This window comes from Nycticebus coucang, chromosome 10 (genome assembly GCF_027406575.1).
Source record: "Nycticebus coucang isolate mNycCou1 chromosome 10, mNycCou1.pri, whole genome shotgun sequence".
Classification (NCBI taxonomy): Eukaryota; Metazoa; Chordata; class Mammalia; order Primates; family Lorisidae; genus Nycticebus; species Nycticebus coucang.
The window spans coordinates 119,242,426-119,260,906 of NC_069789.1; the positions used below are offsets into that span (position 1 = coordinate 119,242,426).

Sequence of the window (18,481 nt, forward strand, 5' to 3'; positions counted from 1 at the left end):
GGAGTCTAGAGTCCTGATTGTAGCCTGGGTGAGTGCGGTCCTTCTCTTTGAGGCTTGGAGGGGAGTGGCCAACCCTTGGGGACTTGGTCCAGGCTTGAAGGGTGAACCAATGGGGGCGCCGAAGGGCGTGGTCCTGACCGGCATGGGCGTGACCTTGCGCCGGTGGGAGGGGCCAGGCCGCTGTGGGAGCCTCCGGGAAGAAGATGCTCGGGCCAGCAACCACCACCAGCCCAGTAGCCGCTGCTGCCCGCGCCCGCCGCCTTTGCCCCCACTAGCGGCTGCCTCCGCCTCCCACCTCCGACCACGCACCTCCGGCCCCCCGCCCCAAGCAGGGTTTGGGGGGCTCGGCCCTATGCTCCGGGGAGCAAAAACGGGGGATCCCGTCCCTAGTGGCGCGTCCTGTCCCCGGCTTCTGTGATCTTGAGAGAGACCCCACCCCTCAGTTCTTTCCAAGCCCTATTGGAGACCCCCTTCACCCTCCTATCCTGCTCACATCCGCTCTCCAGGCTCTGTCAGCCCCCCGAGAACCGGCTCCCTCCCTCCTTCCCTCTCTGGGGTTCCCCCTCCCCCATCCCTCCGCCACCCCCGCCCCCTCCCACATCCCCTTCCCTCCCCCTCCCCCTCCCCCGTCCCCCGCCCCCCCCACCATGAGGATGATGGCCGCCGGCGCGGTGCACGGCCTCTTCACGGCCTCCGCGGCCCCGCAGCCGCCGCCGCCCCCGCCGCCGCCGCCGCCTCAACCCCAGCCTCCCCAGCAGCCGTCGCCGCCGCCACAGCAGCCGCCGCCGCCGCCGCCGCAGCCGCAGCAGCAGCAGCCGCCGCCCCAGGCCCCCCCCATGGAGCCCGAGGCCCCGGATTCCCGCAAGAGGCCCCTCGAAACGCCCCCCGAGGTGGTCTGCACCAAGCGCAGCAACACGGGAGGTGAGAAAGGGCTGCGGCTCGGTGTGGGGGAGCAGGCAGGGGGCCTCGCCTTTCTCCATCCTTCCTCCCCCTCCCATGGCAGGTGCAAGGGATCTAGAGAGGGGAGGGGCTCCCCTCCCCGAGGCGGGGGACAGAAGGGGAAGTTGGGGAGGGGGCCGGACCCCCTCCTCCTCTTATCGAGACACAGGGCTGGGAGCTTTGTCTGCGATGAGAGGAGTTAGGGGGAGGAGGGTAGGGTAGGTGTCCTTGGGGGGGCGTAGAAGATGGGGGGCGTGAGTCCCTTAGGGCGAGTGTCTATGTGTCCTTGAGGGGTGTGTGATGTGACCCTTTCGGGGACAGGGGTGCTCCTCTGGCTTGCCTGTCCTGGCAGGGGGAGGGGAAGGAGTAGAGGCCTGTGGACCTGGAGCTTCCCAGCCTCCCTCCCTGGGGATGTCCTGAGCAAGGGTTATCCCAGAGGGAGGCTTGTGTGGGCCATGGGTAGGATCGTGGGTGGGGACAGGCAGGGTGGGTGTGTTGGGTGAGATGGAGGAAAGGGTGGGTGGATGTGTAAAGCTAGATGGGAGACTGTGAAGCTAGGACAGGTGTGTGTGTGTGTGTGTGTGAGTGTGAGTGCGCGCCCTATAAGGCCTGGATGTGTGACATTAGGGATCATGAATATGACAGCATAGAAGGGGTGTGTGTGAGGGAGACAAGACAAGAGGAAAGGGCTGGACTTCATGTTTGAGACCCTCAAGGGGGAACGTGTGATAAGGGAAGGTGTGTGCTTATCACTCCAGAGGGGGCTGTGGCAGAATATGATACAAGAGCAAGAGGGCGTGTGTGACATTCAAGGGGGTGTGTGGGGGATGCCAATGGGCTGGCCCTGGGTGTGAGCCAGGAGAGGCTGTGTGGATCAGAGGAAAGGGGTTCAGTGTGTGTGACACAGGCGTGGCTGGGGCAGGCAGGGACCAGGAGAAGCTGGTGAGGGATGTGACAAGAAAAGGGTGTGGGTGTGACTCCAGAAAGGCTGTGGCTGGGTGTGACACATGGAGGTGTGCAACAGTGACATCAGAGGGGGTGTGTGCAACAGGGATGGTGGGTGTATGATGAGGGAGAGGCTGGGGCTTGTGGGTGAAATGCATGAGGGTGTGTGACAAGGAAAAGGAAGGATGGGTCCCTATGTGACAAGGAGTGTATGTGTGTGACAAGGAGAGGTGTGTGTGAAATGGCTGAGTATATGACACCAGAGATATGGAGATGATTGTGTGTATGACAAGGGAGAGCAGGTGTGTGCCTGTGTGTGCACGTGTGTGTGAGATTGCTGAATATTAGACACCTCAGAAGGGGTGTGTGTGTATGGCTGGCACGAGGGGCCCCTTCCTGTGTGTGTGACCCGAAGAGGTGTGCGTACCAGAGAACAACCAAGCTGGGAAGTCTAGGATTATGCCCTGCTGTGGGGGCTAAGGGAAGAGGAGAGGTTTGTTGGAGTCCTCACAGGCTGGCCCTCTAGCTCCCTAGAAGGGAGATCCCAGAGCAGACATGCCCCTCCCTGCGGTCACCTTGCCAAAATCTCTACTTCCGCTAGCCCTTTCCTCCGGATGGGAGAAGGATAGCCTCGGGCAGAGTACACACTTCCCTCTCTGCCAGGCACAGTAGTGGGGGGGCGGGGGCCTCCCACCTTCTCCCCCCAGATAAATACTAGCCGAGTTTCTTTTCCTAGCCCAGCACCCCCCATCCAGGTGGAACAGGAATCAGGAACCCCCCTGGATGTCTGGAGGGTGTTCAGCAGAAATTGGAGGAAAGGGAAGTTGGGGGAGGGGTGGGAGCTTCCTGTCCTTCTTCCTGCTCCCCCACCCCCAGCACACACACGAATATGTCCCTGACTTCCTTCTCTCCTTCCTGCCCTACTGCCATTCCCAGTGCTGGAGAGGGTCAGGGACCCAGTAGGTCCCAGAGCTCAGCCCTCCACCCCCCTCCGCAGGGGGAGTATTCCACCCTTCTCTTAAAGGAGCTGAGATGCTCAAAATCTGATGGCTCAGCCACTCAGCAGCACACATAACAGTAATGATGCTGCTGCCGCTAACAACAGTCACATCCACCTGCTTGGCACCTACTAGGAGCTTGGCTCTGAGATATGGGTCAATTTCTCAATACAACCGCTGGGGGAGATGATTTGAGCTGCTTCTTACAGATGAGGAAAACTGAGGCTCAGCAAAATAAAACCACTCGCCCAGGGTCACTCACTTCTAAGTGGTAGAACTAGAATTTATCCAATCTGGGGCTGCTTGGTTCCAGAGCTCTTGTGCATAACCACTGCACTATCCCGTCTGCCTCAGCCATGGGGAAACTAGGCCAAACCTTTAGGGACCATGTCCTCCAGATTCTGTCCCATCCCCTGTCCCGTTCACTCATGGGGAAACTGAGGCTGGGAAATGCAAAGGGACAGGCCTCCATTGACAGAAACACTCAGGGGCTGGGATGGGCAAGGGTCCAGAACTTTTATCTCAAAAGTGAGCACTCCTTTCTGTCATACACCTCTGTGGCTGTGGAATGCTGAGTTGACTCTTTCCCCTTTCTGAGCCTCAGTGTCCCCATCTGCCAAATGGGTACCTAACAATAACCACAACAATAACAGTAATAATATCTACCAATATTACTGTTTAATGTCTTACATATAACTTCATATGATTCTCCCAACATGCTATGATATAATAATAGTAGTTAATTATACTAATGGCTAACACTTATGGTACAATAATATGTCAGGAAGTATTGTGGAATGTGCTTGACGTTAGTCAGTCACTTAATCTTTCAGCAATTCTATTATGTTACCCATGTTACAAATGAAAAACCGAGTCACAGGCAGGGCGCAATGGCTCACACCTGTAATTCTAGCACACTGGGAGGCCGAGATAGGTAGATCCCTTGAGCTCTGGAGTTCAAGACCAGCCTAAGCAAGAGCGAGACCCTCATCTCTACTAAAAATAGAAAAACTAGCTGGGCGTGGTGGTGTCAGGCGCCTGTCGTCCTAGCTACTCTGGAGGCTGAGGCAAGAGAATTGCTTGAGCCCAAGAGTTTGAGATTGCTGTGAGTTATGATGCCGTGGCTGTCTTCCCAGGACAACAGAGTGAGCCTTGGTCTCAAAAAAAAAAAAAATAGGAAAAAAGAAAAACTGAGGCACAGAGAGGTAGTGAACCCCATTTTCAGGTGAGGAAACTGAGGCTCAGAGGGTTAAGGGGCTTTCTAGGGTGTCACAGCAAGTTGTGACAGACTGGACATAATCAGGCTCTTGCCCTCAGTGCCAGCTTGCCCCTCCTGCTTATTCCCTGGAGCAGATGGGAGAAAGGGAAGAGGTGGTGGCTGTTCACACTGGCTTCTGAACACCGTGACTGGCTGGCAGATGCCATGGGGAGAGAGAAAAGGCACTAAGGGCAGGAGGACTTGAGTAAAGAGGTTGAGTGGAAACCCCAGTCAAGAATGCATTGGAGAAAAAAAGGACCCCAGGCTGTGGGACAATAACGAAGAGTGACCTCCTTGAGTACAGATCATAACTTTTAAGCTGCAACTTTAATGGCCTCCATACTTCTGACTGTATTTCCATCTCTGTCACCCCCAAAATATAGAGAAAGTAAAAAACCATACTATATGCAGACACACACATACATCTCACACCCCAAACATAGCTTATACTAGCCAAGTCTCACTCTCACAGCCCTGGCTCTTTAATAACAAAGACAGTGTCACCAGGGTTAAGAGCCCTAGAAGGAGATCTTTCGGGATTCATATCTTGTCGCTGTCATGTGCTTGGTTGGCATCGAATCTCCAGGCAAGTTATTTCACTGCCCTGAGCCTCAGTCTCCTTGTCTGGAAAATGGGGACAGTAAAATCACCTCCCTGGGCTGGCATGTGACTGCACATGTAAAATGCACAGCATGAGGCCTTGTAGCTGGTAAGTGCTCAGTAAACAGTAGCTGTAGGTATTATTATTATCAATGCCACCAAGAATGTCATCTTGCTTTTTCCTTTTACACTGTCCAGTGATAGTTCACCCCAAGGAAATCATACCCCTTTCTCTCTCTCTGAGACAGTCACAGCTCCAAGACAGTGTCACACCTTTCAGCTCCTCACCCCTACAGAAACACACTCCGGTTGTATTTTATTTCTCACCCAAACAGGTGACACCATCATTCACAGAAAGACATCACACTTCTGACGTCCCACCCCTCTTTGGCAGAACTGTCCCTACACCACACCCTTACCATCTTTCACCAGCAGCATTGTTACACACTCCCAATGACAGTACCATTGTCACACCCCAGCCTTCTCATGCCTCCATAGAACATGACAGCTGTCTCGTCCCCAGCCCCCAAACAAGAACAGGTGCCCTGAGGACAACACCCCAACATTGGTTTCCTCCAGACACACTGACACCCAAGACAACATCTTTAGGATGTATACCCCTTGGGCTTTACTTTTGTCATTAATGAGCCCCACAGATTAAAGCCACCTTATGGGGTACTCTCCAATGCTAAAATGGGCCACTCTTACTGCAACACCCCAAATCTCTTGGGTAGGCAATATTATTTAAGAAAGGGTAAAAGGAGTATTGATTGATTTTTGGAAGCCTCCAGAAGCATCACTGAAGTGAGTGGGCACAAAGGGAGAGAGGGAGAAACAGAAATTCAGTGACTAGAAAAGGAAAGACAGCCCCTTTCCAAGATGGAAATACTTGAAATCACAGCAAGAGGGAAAGGTTAATCAGGAAAGCTGAAGTTGTCATCTTCAGTCCTTCAGACTCGTTCACCAGGTAGAGGGAGCTGCCTGGACCACCAAGGGAAGAGCGACAAGCCGTGGGAGTGGGTGGGTGCAGAGTTCTGGCATGTAGCTCTACTTCAGTGGAAGGAGACATAGTTTGTCATAAGCAGAGCCTTGGTTACTTGAGCAGGTTGAAATAGCTGATGTCTGAGGGCTCTTGTTAGCTGAGGACACATGCCCTGCTGCAGGGACAGCTGGGAAATGGGGCAAACTGGTGTCCATAGTGGGAATCCTGGGACTTACAATTCTGAGCTTCCACAGGCAGGAGGCCTCAGACTCATTCCCCACAGGAGACTCCCAAGACGCCAGGAGCCAAATTCCCAGTCTGATACAGGGATCAGAAACTTTTTTTGTTTTTTTTTCATTTTTAAGAGGCAGGTATCACTCTGTTGCTCAGGTTGGGGTACAGTGGCACAGTCAGAGCTCACTGCAGCTTTGAACTCCTGGCCTCCGTCTTCTGAGTAGCTGGGACTATAGGGACGCATCACCCTGCTCAGCTACCTTTTTAGTTTTTTAGAGACAGGATCTTGTTATTTTGCCCAGGCTGGTCTCAGACTCCTGGCCCCAGGCAGTCCTCCCATCTCAGCCTCCCAAAGTGCTGGAATTACAGTCATGAGCCACCAGGCCTGGCCCAGACACAATTTTTAAATTTCCAGGGCCAGGTGCAGTGTCTCATGCCTGTAAACCTAGTACTCTGGAAGGCCCAGGCGGGTGGATTGCTTGAGTGCACGAGTTCAAGACCAGCTTGAGCAAGAGTGAGATCCCTTCTCTAAAAGATAGCCAGGCGTTGTGGTGGGTGCCTATAGTCCTAGCTACTCAGGAGGCTGAGGCAAGAGAATCGCTTGAGCCCAGGAGTTTGAGGTTGCTATGAGCTATGATGCCACGGCACTCTACTGAGGGTGACAAAGCAAAACTCTGTCATAAATAAATAAATAAATAAATTTCCTTTTTAAATAAATACATTTACATTTTAAAAGGATTTTAAAGGAGCTGGACCTTGTCTGTCAGGTTCCTTGCTATATCCCTAGCACCTAAAATAAGGACCAGCACGTAGTGGTGGTCAGGAAGGATTGGTTGGAGGAAGGGAGGAAAAAGGGAGAGAAGAAGAGAAGAAATAATAAAACTTGTACAGAGGGACATCAGAAGGAGGCTGAGGCAGGAGGATCACTTGAACCCAGGAGTTTGAGGTTGCTATGAGCTGACGCCAGGGCACTCTACCCAGGGCAACTGCGTAAGATTCCGTCTCAAAAACAAAAAGGAAAGAAAAGAAAAGAGAGAGGTGCAGAGGTGAGAGAATAGAGCCAAAGCCTCACTTGCAGCAGTGAGATGGCACTCCTTCTCCAAAAAGCAGGGAAAAGCTTGGGGCAGCCTAAGGAGGGAGGGGATGGATATGAAGGCAGTGGGGGCCTCCCCTTCTACTCTTCAGACAAAACCCCAGGCCCCATTTATAGAGAATTTACCATGCGCCAGACCCTGCAATAAGTACTATACTTGTGTTCATGATTTAGTTAATACTAGTAAATGATAATGATATCTTAACATTTCTAAAGTATTTATGGCCCAGGACCATCCTAAGGATTGACATTTTGTCATTTAATTAATCACAATAATCCTGTGAGATGATGCTGTCATGACCCCCATTTTATAGATGAGAAAACTGAGGCCCAAAGAGACGAGGCAAGTTGCTCGAGGCCATACAACCTGTTGGTGACAAAATTCACCCTTAGTCTAGGGTTGTTTCTGCTGTTTCATACAGAACTTCTCAGACAGAGCTTGAAGAGGTGTTCAGAGAGGTGGAGCAGAAAACAGGGAGGGGTGACCCAAGTTTTCTTTAGAGAAGGTGAATGTCTTCCACCTCCAAGAGGGAAGCTGGGAACAAAGCCCTGGCTGGAGGGAAGATGGAGAGTGAAAGTGAAGGAGAGAGGATGGAGTCCTAAGCATTGGTGAGAATTCTCTTTCCATCCTTCTGAGCGTTCCAGAGATAAAGGCCTCAATCTCTGTGTCAGGTTTAGGGATAAGTGTGGGAGAAAGGGGACACCTCTGTGAGTCCAGGAAGAAAAGGAATTCAGAAGGGTCAAGATGATTGATGGGAAGGCACCCAAGGGGGGTTAATTACCTAATAGGCTTAATGATATGATTAGACCCAGTTAAGAGGATTGCCTTGGGCTCAGGGAAGCCCCTTAATTCTGGACCCCTCTCCATGCCTGCAAGTCCATATCCAGCCCCTCTTCCTCACACCCCCATCTTAAATACATCAAGGAATCCAGAACCTTCTATCTTAAGAGACCAAGCAGAGATGGGCAGGACTCCTAGCCCCCTCCTCACCCCCACTTTTACTGGAGCACTTTCTCTTTTATCTGCTCTGTATGTTGGGGTTTCATGTGAGACATTGAAAATAGACTTTCTTTGCTTAAAAGTAAAAGTTGAAAAGTCATTGGGGGATGATGTAAGGCCTTGGGTTTTGGAAGCTGAATGGCCTGACTGCCCCTTCCATTTCCCAGTGTTTCTTGCACACCTGCTATGTGCTCGCAGTGTTCAAGACCCTGGTACACAGGGCTGAGCTCCATAGATGTGATCCACAGTGGACTTCTGTAATAAATCGCCCCGAAGCCATGAAACAGGAGTCATCCCATCCTCAAAGTTCAAGGATAGCTTCCAAGAAGCAGCAACATTTGAGCAGGAATCTAAAGGAGGAATTCACTGGGGGAGGGAAGTGTCAGGCAGAGAAAATGTGCAAAGGCCCTGGGGTGGAAGGAAGCAGGGAATGTCTGAGGAACAAGGACAGTGAGACTGTTGCTGTTTGAGGAAGATAAGTGAAACTGCAAAGGGGGGTGGAGCCAACTCACAAAGGGTCTTCGACTGAGAACCTTCCAGAATTTCTACCCTTGGGAGCATGTAGGGGCAGCAGTTTGGTTAGAAGAAATTAGGTAGGAGAGATTAGGGACTTGCCTTGAGGCTGCATTAACAAAGTGCTTTGCACACCCAAGAAAATTGGGCTATAACAAAGAATGGCCAAAGCCTCACCAACCTCCATTGGCACTGCCCCCAGGTCTCTGAGCCACCAGCAGTGAAGGGTGTTGAGCAAGGACGGGGGGAGACTGCCCAGAACTGGATTTGAATCTCAACCCAGCAACTGTCTTAGTGCCCTTGGGCTGGTGACCATGGGCTGGTGCCTTCACTTCTCTGTGCCCCTCTGTGCCTCAGTTTCCTCTTGTGTAAAAATGGAGCTCATTCTACCCGCCTCACCGGGAGGTTGTGAGGAATGGACGAGATCAAGCTTGCAAAGCACTCAGCACAGCGCCGGTCAAAAGTGAGTGTCCACAGCATCTCCAGTGTCCAGCATTCTTCCGCCTCCGCCCTCACCGCTTCCACCGGTCAGACCGCCATCATCATTGCAGTCACCTCCTCACTGGGCCCCCAGCTCTTCCACCTTTGCTTCTCACAGTCTGTTCCCCTCATGGGCATCAGAGGAATCTTCTGATAACTAGGGCAGGTCACATCCATCCCATGGCTCCCATCTCACCTAGAGTAAAGGCCAAGGCTTTCCTAAGCCCACAAGCCTCAACAGCCCCCACTAGCATTGCTCTCTGCCCTCCTTATCTCCTCCCAGACATAGTGACCTCCTCACTGGCCCTGGTACAGACCAAGCAAGTCACACCCCAGGACCCTTACACTCAGTCATCCACCACAGCCACATGCATCCTTTCCTTCCTCCCTAGCCCCGTTTTCATCAGGGTTCAGCACATAAACCCTGAAGCCGGGTTAAGTTCAAGTCTCAGCTCTGCCACCTACTAGTTATGTGAACTTGGGTGATTTCTTCACCTTTGTTTTTCTCATCTGTAGAATGAGTTTTGAATGGTACCTCTGTCATGGAACCAGTGTGAAAAGTAAAAGCACTGGCATTTATAAGATACCTGGTACAGGGTCCAGTGCACATGAGGTGCTGTAGAATTGTGTAATGAATAAAGAAGGCCACGTTCTTGGGAAGAGCTTCCCCAGCCCCTCTCTGACATTGCAGCCCTCTACACACCTTCATCCCCTTTTCCTGCCTCTTTTTGTGTTCTTAGTACTTACCTCCATCTGACATGAAATATCTTGTCTGTCTCCCCACTTTAGAAGAATGTAGCTATGAGCTCTTGGCTAAATCACTAAAACTCTTTTGGCCTTGTTTGCCTGATTCACCTGTGAAATCAGGGAGCATTGTCTGTTTTCTTCTTGGCTGTTTCCCTAAACCAGTGCCAGGCACGTAGCAGGTGCTCAGTAACTATTTGTTGATGAATGAATGAGTGAACGAAGATCATTATTTGTATTATTTTCCGTACTGCTATGTTCCTGGTCATTGCTCCTATGTGCTACTGTGATCCCTGTGGTTTCCTCTGCCCACCCCATCCAGGTGCCTCCCTAGAGGTGCCTTCCAAAGGTGAAGACCCCCTCCCCCTCGCTCTGACTCCTCTTCCTCCTGTGTGCCCCTGCAGAGGAAGGCGAATACTTTCTGAAGGTGCTGATCCCCAGCTACGCCGCGGGCTCCATCATTGGCAAGGGTGGGCAGACCATTGTGCAGCTGCAGAAGGAGACTGGAGCCACCATCAAGCTCTCCAAGTCCAAAGACTTCTATCCCGGTGAGCCCTGACCCAGGTCTCTGCCCTACGCTTCCCTTCCTTCCCCACGTCTACTTGGGCCCTGGCTGAGGGGGAAGGATTGCCCTAAGAGTTGAGGGGGGCCTCCCCTCCCCCTAAGGGGATAGAGCTGCCCCCCAACCCTAGGGGCCTGGCCAGGCCTGGCCAAGCAGATGGGGGTGGGGCAGAGCAAGACAATGGACCTCGTGCATATTCATGAGCTTATTTGCATGATGTGCTGGCAGATGTGTCTCTTCCCACACACCTGCCCCCTCTGGTCAGTTGGCAGAGCCAGGGTGGGGAGGGAGGCAGGTGTCAGGGTGTCCCTCTGGGGTCGAGGCCCAGCCATCCATGTTACACACACATGCCCCCGATTCTGTTTGGATTTCTCTCACCCCATCTTGCTCAGTCCTAGTCTCACTGGTTTCTCTGTCTTGGTGTTCTTCATGTGTCTCTTGTTCCGTTCTGACTTCCCTGTCTCTTGTTCCTTTAGTCTCCATTCTTCTTGGCCTCCCTCTATTTCCTCCTGCCCTGTTTTCTGCTCCTCTCTCCCTCTGTCTCTCTGGTTCTGTTTGGATGTCCCTCACCTCTTTTCCTCTTCGTCTGTCCTCTGCTTTCCCTCTCCCTCCCCTCCTCTTTCCCTCCTGTTCTGTCTTCCTATCTCTCACTGTCTTTTCTTTCCCTCCACCTCTCATAGTTTCACATTCTTTCTTTCCCGTTCTGAACTGTCTATTCCCTCGTCCATCCAGCCAGTGCACAGCAGCCCCTCCATGGGGTCCTTTTCTGACAGTACTGCCCTCATGGCTTCCTGCTTCTGCTTGCCCATCTCTCCCTTTGTGTGTCTCTCTTTCTCCTAAGTCTCAGCTTCCTCCTGTTCTTTTCCTTCCCAGCAAACCCTTGCCTTTAGCTCCATCTATCTCCCCCGTCATAAAATTTCCAAGCCCTCTCCACTCTCTCTATTCCCCCTCAATATCTGCACCCTTCTTATCTCCCTCTCAATATCAAGGCCTGAGCTTTGACATGTAGGAATCCAAGGAAGGCTGCCTGAATTGTGTCTTTGGTCCAGCACTGGTTCTAGTTCATCCTTAATCCTCTTCAATTTTTTTAGGTCAAACACCAGAGCTGGAGCCCAGGGTCAGGACACACTCATTTCTCTCTCTCTCTCTCTCTCTCCTCTCTCTTTCTCTCTCTCCTCCCTGCCCCCTCCACCCCTGGCCTCCCATCCCACTAAGCAGCTTTGGCCGGAGGTTTAGAGAAAAATCTAATGAACCAGCCACACCTCCTCCTTTTCTCTTCCACTCTGTCCCAGTTTTCCCCGCACCCCTCTAGCCCACAAGATATGGATGAGATCTCTGTTTGGGACATTCATTCGAGGACACTTGGTTCCTTGCCACTGGATCACATTCTGTGCCATGAGATATGTCATCTCATCCCAACTCAATGACACACCTCCCAGGCCAGGCAGCAAGGAACCCATAAGGTGGCACAGTTATTGGTTCTCTGAGGTCAAACACTATTCAGACAAACAACTTAAGCTAGTGTCTCTCCCCAGCCCCTAGACATACAGCCAGCCCCTCACTGCTGCCATAGAGCTTCCGGATCATACGGAATGAGCCACTCCTGACTCAGAGATGCAGGACACAGCCCACTACATCCTATTTCTGTCCCTAGGACCCCCAGGAATACAAGAAATAGAGACACTACCGCGAGAGACAAAGAACATTTCCCTCTGCTTCTGGGTGACATCCTTTCATTCATTTATTCAGCACATATTCTCTGAGGGCCTCCTCTATGCCAGCCCTGTGCTGGACAGAGATGGGTATGTAGAAGAACTGAAACATCCCAGCCTCATTTTCTTAGATCTCACAACCCAGTCAGGGAGACAGACCCCACACCAGTCACAACCCAGAGCAGTCAGGGCTGGGACAGGGAGGTCCAGAGGATGGTGGAAGCCCGGGCAGGGAACTTAACCCAGGTCAGGGAAGTCAGGAAGTGCTTCCTGGAGGAGAAGCCCAGAACAATAAGCAAGAATGAGCTGGGTAAAGAACAGGGAAGGCACTTGAGGAAGACGAAGCTGCACGTTGGAAGACTGTGGCGTAGTTTGTTCAATGTGACTGAAGCATAAAGAACAGGTGAGAAATGACACTGCAGAAACTGAAAGTGTCCCCTGGGCCTAGTAAGTTCACCCAGAAACACACAGATGTGTATAATGCTGATAAGTCTGGGGGGAAAAACAACCACTTACAGACATACTGCACTCACGTGTCTGCTGCATGAAACAAACTATCTGGCCCTTAACCCCAGGGAGGGGAAGAACACACAAAGGGCATCCCCTCCTTGGTAGTGGATCCCAAACCCCTAGATTCATTCTTTTCAGATCTCGTGGGGAAACTGAGACCAAGAAAAAGCAGAAACCTGCCCAAGGCCACTCCCATGCACCAGCTCAGATCACCCTAGGGATTCGAAAACACCTGATTTTGAGCATCTGTATGAAACTCTAAACCCTACCCCTGGAAGAAAAGCACAAACGCATACACTTTAAAAGAAAATTGTATAAACTGGTGCTCTGAGAGGCTGAGGCAACGGGATTACTTGAGCTCAGGAGTTCCAGACCTGTCTGAGCAAGAGGGAGGCCCCCATCTCTACTAAAAAAAAAACAGATAGAAAACCTAGCTGGAGCTCAAGACTTTGAGGTTGCTATGAGCTATGATGACTCCATGGCACTCTAGCCTGGGCAAATGGAGTAAAACTGTCTCAAAACAAAACAAAAAAAAATTTTTTTATCAGATTTATAACATACTTGCACCAAAGTGTAAACTCTTAAGTGACTACTTAATAAATACACACATACTCTTTTTTTTTTGAGACGCAGTCTCACTCTGTTGCCTTGAGTAGAGTGTCATGGTATCATAGCTCACAGCAGCCTCAAACTCTCTTGGGTTCAAGCGATCCTCCAGCCTTGGTGCCCTCCACAACACCTGGCTAGTTTTCCTATTTTTAATAAGGACTGGATCTCACTCTTGCTCAGGCTGGTCTCAAACTTCTGAGCTCAGTCTTCCTGCCTTGGCCTCCCAGAGTGCAAAGATTATAGGCATGAGCCACCGCCCCTGGTCCATACATATTCTTTCTTAATATCAAAAATACAGAAACAAAATTGCAGTCATTCTGTGGCTCCCTCCAACACATACACATAGAACTAATCAAGTCAGTGGCCCAAATGTAGTGCAGGGTGGCATAGTAGCTAGGAGTACAGACTCCAAGCCAGGTTCAGTAGCACACACTGGTAGTCCCAGCTTCTCTGGGGGATGAGACCGGAGGATTGCTTGAGCCTAGGCATTCAAGGCCAGCATGGGCAGCATAGCAAGATCCTGTGTCTAAAATTAAAAAAAAAACACAGACTCTGAAGCCAAATACCTGAGATCTATCAAAGTTATCTTGGATGAATTCCCAGCCGTCTCTGTGTCTCAGTGTCCTTAGCAGGAAATCAGGAATGATAATATTGCCTACCTCAAATATTAAGTGAACAAAATATAAGAAGTACTTAGAATGGTGCCTGGAACTTAGAATTGTATAAGTACCAGTTATTACTGGACACTTTTTCAGGGTTTAGCTGAGCCCTCCCAAAAAGCCTCCATAGATCCAGGTTAAGAACTACAAGGGGTGGGAGGTCAGAGACTTCCTGAGCTGAAAGGAGGCATCTTGGAGACAGAGAACCTGACGGCTTCAGCCAGGCTCTCCCTGGGCTCCCCCCTCCCCCACCCCAACCCACACCCTTTCCTATTTACACCCAGAGGAGGCAGCCTGCACACTGACTCACCCTTGGCTCGGACCAAGCCATTGTTCTGGGTTAGGGGGTAGTAAGATGAGGAACATGGCCTAAGGGGACTGGGAGATGTCAACTCTGCAAATGACCCATAGACAGTGACACCCAGACACATGGCAAGATTGGCATGTCAAGCTGAGAGATGGCAAGCAAGTGGTCGGGATCATAACTCCAACAAAGTGCACAGAAACATTCCCAGGACACTGACACTCATGTCCAGGTGTCCCATGTCCCAGACACGCAGTCCCATGGAGTTTGGCACACAGTCAAGACCTTTTATGTTCCCAGAGACAGAATCTCACCCAGGGAGGGAAACATACTCACCCTCCAAACATCACACATGCCCAGGCTCACCTAGGCTTGCACATTCTCACCCAAACTCGTCATGGTTAAGTCTTCTTTGTCTTGCTGTACACACACACACACACACACACACAGTCACCCAGTCTTGCATACTGTCACCTTAGTCTGCCTTTTTCTCTCTCTGGCTTCTAACGTTCACACACCAGTCATAGGATCTTGCCTGTCTCCTGTAAATATATATACATACCACCCACTCTTATGAACACCCAGAGATGTGTCTGTCTTTTTCACTTCCTCACACACATGCACATACTCACTGCCATATGATCTCAGAGTGCTATACTTCAATTGGACAGCCTCAGTTCTCTTTCATGAGAGTCTTTGTTTCTTTCTGTCAAACTCTCACTCGCACCCAGCTCAGTCTCACAAAACAGCGTACATAACCTGGATCATCACAGTGACACCAGGTCTTTCTCACACACAAAGGCACACAGATATCTTTGCCAGGATCACTGTGTCATGCAGTCTGTTTATATTGGTCTCTGGTCTTTCTCTTATACACACAAACAAAGATTAAAATAATCTAGCCAGTCCTGCTCAAGTACACTACACACAGATACACACACACTATACCACTCACCCAAACTGCCTCACGGATAACACACGCTGGTCACAGTGTCACCCAGAGTATCATACACATATCCCAACACTTCTCAGTTTCTAGCTTCCTAGTGCTCTCACCCCTCCCAGTACACACATACAGAAGGGAGAAGGATGCCCAGGTCAGATCTGCTGCCAGTATCTGGAGAATCTCCAGCAAAGGCACTCACCCCACCCTTTTTCCCTAGTCCCTTGGTCCCCACTCGTCTTTGAGTTGTCTTTGACCCACTCTGCTCTCCCCTGTCCACACCTCTGTCCCCCCCTACCCCTCAGCCCTCCATCTGGTGGGTCCAGGCAGGCACTCAGGCCTCTTTTCTGCATCCCCCATCCCCCAGCCCTTCCCCATCCTCTCCAAAAGCCCAGAGGCGGACGCTGCAGGCTTTCAGGGGTTGCCATGGCAACAGGGCCTAGTCCCTCGTCCCCCTGAGGGTGGGCCAAGGACCCGGCCAGCTAGACCGATAAGGGGGTTCCAGTTACTGTGGCAACCGTTGCAGGCCTGAGCTCTCCACTTCTAGAAGGGGGGGTGTGTGTGAGTGAATGGTTGCCAAAGCAACCTGGGAGCCCACAAGAACTGGGAAGAGGCAGCTGAGCCCTGTCTCTCCTAGCCAGGGCTGCTGTGGGCATTGCAAAGCACTTAAGCATCATTCTTCCATCCCTGGAGGTTGTTTTAAGGCAGTGCAGATTATAAAACAAGACTTCCACTCATCTCCCAGCTATCCATCATGGCCAGAGAGCCCATGCCAGCTTGCCCAGGCTCACTGTGTGGCCTTGGTCAGCCAGAACCCCTCTCTGGGCATCAGTTTTCCTATTCCATTAAGTAGGACCTGTCTCCCAGAAATGTCTCCATTCCTGGGCATCTGTATGTCAGTGGTTAGGCTGCTGGCCACATGCTCCAGGGCTGATGGGTTCAAACCCAGCCTGGGCCTGCTAAACGAACAAACAAAAACAAATAGGTGGGCATTATGGTGAGCACCTGTAGTCCCAGCTACTAGGGAAGCTGAGGCAAGAGAATCACTTGAGCCCAAGAGTTTGAGGTCGCTGTGAGCTATGATGCCACAGCACTCTACCGAGGGTGACAAAATGAGACTTCTGTATCAATAAAAAAAAGAAAAGAAAGAAGGGAAATGGGGCGGCGCCTGTGGCTCAGTGAGTAGGGCGCCGGCCCCATATGCCAAGGGTGGCGGGTTCAAACCCAGCCCCAGCCAAACTGCAACAAAAAAATAGCCGGGCGTTGTGGAAGGCGCCTGTAGTCCCAGCTGCTCGGGAGGCTGAGGCAGGAGAATCGCCTAAGCCCAGGAGTTGGAGGTTGCTATGAGCCATGTGACGCCACGGCACTCTACCGAGGGCCATAAAGTGAGACTCTGTCTCTACAAAAAAAAAAAAAAGAAAGAAAGAAGGGAAATGTCCCCATTCCTGATAAGTGTGCCCTCTGTCTCCATTACTCAACAGGAACCACAGAGCGAGTATGTCTAGTACAGGGCACAGCAGAGGCCTTGAATGCTGTGCACAGCTTTATTGCCGAGAAGGTCCGAGAAATTCCACAAGCGATGACCAAGCCTGAGGTGGTCAACATCCTTCAACCCCAAACCACGATGAACCCCGACAGAGCCAAGCAGGTCAGCTGGGGCAGAGACTGGGTTGCTGTAAAGCTGGTGATGTTATAAAGAGTGACACCCAGACACACGGCAGTTGGAAGTTCAATGGGACAAAGCTGATAAAAAGTTTATCAGTCAAATACTACATTGTGGTGGTTAGTTTTGTTACTAGGGAGTCAGCCCTGGTAATATACTCCCGACCATTTGGAGTGGGCTTGATTCAGAAAGGGAGTGAAGCTCTGGGAGAATGTGGCCCAACCTTCCACTTAAGCTTCTTTCCTGGGATTCTCTGGATCCTCTTCTCCCTTCCACCTCATCCCATTGTCTTGCTGAATAATCTGTTTCTCACTTCCTGTTCTCACCGGAAGTGACGTAAGTGACAGTCCAGCCACATCCAGAATAGTTTAGAAATGACCTCTCTTTCTCCCTCTCCCCGTAATTACCCTATGGGGGTAGAGAAGGTGTTTCATTAGCGAGAGAGGGAGTGTGTCTCTCTCTTACACTGCCCTCTCTAGGAAGGGATGGAAGCGGGAGAACAGCTCCTCCGTTGCCTTAGTTACGGGGAAGCGGTGGCGTAGGGGCGTGGCAGGGAGCAGGGCCATCCGTCCGGCCCCTCCGGTTGCCATGACGACAGTGCGTGCTGAGCAGGTGGTCTCGCAGCAAAACTCCTGGCTGCGCTATGCGGACCTGGGAGCGGGCAAAAGGAATGGGAACGAGAGCTGGCTGCTCGTGGTCCCCGCTTTCCTACCCCCTCCCCCATTCCCATATACATCTCTACTCTATACAAAGGGGCGGGAAGCCCCGGTCTGGCAGGCTGGCCACTTGCAAGGATTCCATAATGTCTGCTTGGAGGCAAAAAAACAGGAGAGAGGGCCTCGGTAAAAGAAATCTTTAATTCTTGGGTCTGTCGTTGCCTTGAGATGGGGCAGACCATGGGCCTGAGCTCCTCCAAGCTCAGGGGGAAACGGTGGGCTGAGAGCACTGGAGGAGCGCTGCAGCTGGGTAGATCCTGGATCGCTCCCCAAAATAGACTGCGGGCTTGGGGCGTGGAGCGCGGCTGCTGTCCTTGGTGCTGAAGCGACTCTGCTCTCGAGGCCTCACCAGGCCTCTCCCGAATCCCCTCCCACCAGCAGGACACAGCTTACCCCGAGTAGACAGAGAAGCAAAGCCATTGCCTCTTCCCTCCGTCCTGGTTGTGGCCACAAGGGACTCAGGGTTCATCAGGAGTTTGTGAGTGTTGTAGGGAAAATGGGGTCAGCACCATCTGTGCCTGAGCCTTCCGTGGCCTCCTTCTAATCCACAGGAACTCTGAGACCGTGAAATTGAAAGGTTAGAGAACCAAGAATTCTTCCCTGCCTTATTAATCAGGGGTTTCAAAGACAGAGAAGTAACAGCTGAAGGCCTAGGCTCTGGTGTCATGTTGAATTGAATCATACTTTGTAACTTACTTCCTACTTGTGTGACCTTGGGCAAGTGACTTGATTTCTCTGCATGGCTTATTTTTCTCCTATGTAAAATGATACTCATGATGGTGCCTATTTAAGGGTAAAGGTTAGTGTTCATTGATATTTGAAAAGCACTTAGCTTGTGTGCATAAGGCATAGAAAGTTCTCAAAAAATGTTAACTGTTCGCTTGGTGCCTGTAGTTCAGTGGCCAGGGTGCCAGCCACATACACCAGAGCTGGTGAGTTTGAATCCAGCCCCGGCCTGCCAAACAACAATGACAACTACAACCAAAAATAGCCGGGCATTGTGGTAGGTGCCTGTAG

The 18,481-nt window shown here is 51.4% G+C and overlaps 1 protein-coding gene across 1 annotated transcript in view; it reads left to right on the forward strand.

Annotated features, from left to right (window-relative positions):
- The first annotated feature begins 201 nt into the window (after window positions 1-201).
- Window positions 202-18,481, forward strand: part of NOVA2 (NOVA alternative splicing regulator 2) — a 30,619-nt gene continuing 12,339 nt past the window's right edge. The window contains exons 1-3 of the mRNA XM_053607479.1: window positions 202-921; window positions 10,191-10,334; window positions 16,567-16,733. Of these exons, the coding sequence (XP_053463454.1) occupies window positions 648-921; window positions 10,191-10,334; window positions 16,567-16,733 (585 nt within the window). The 5' untranslated portion in view covers window positions 202-647. The remainder of the gene's footprint in view (window positions 922-10,190; window positions 10,335-16,566; window positions 16,734-18,481) is intronic.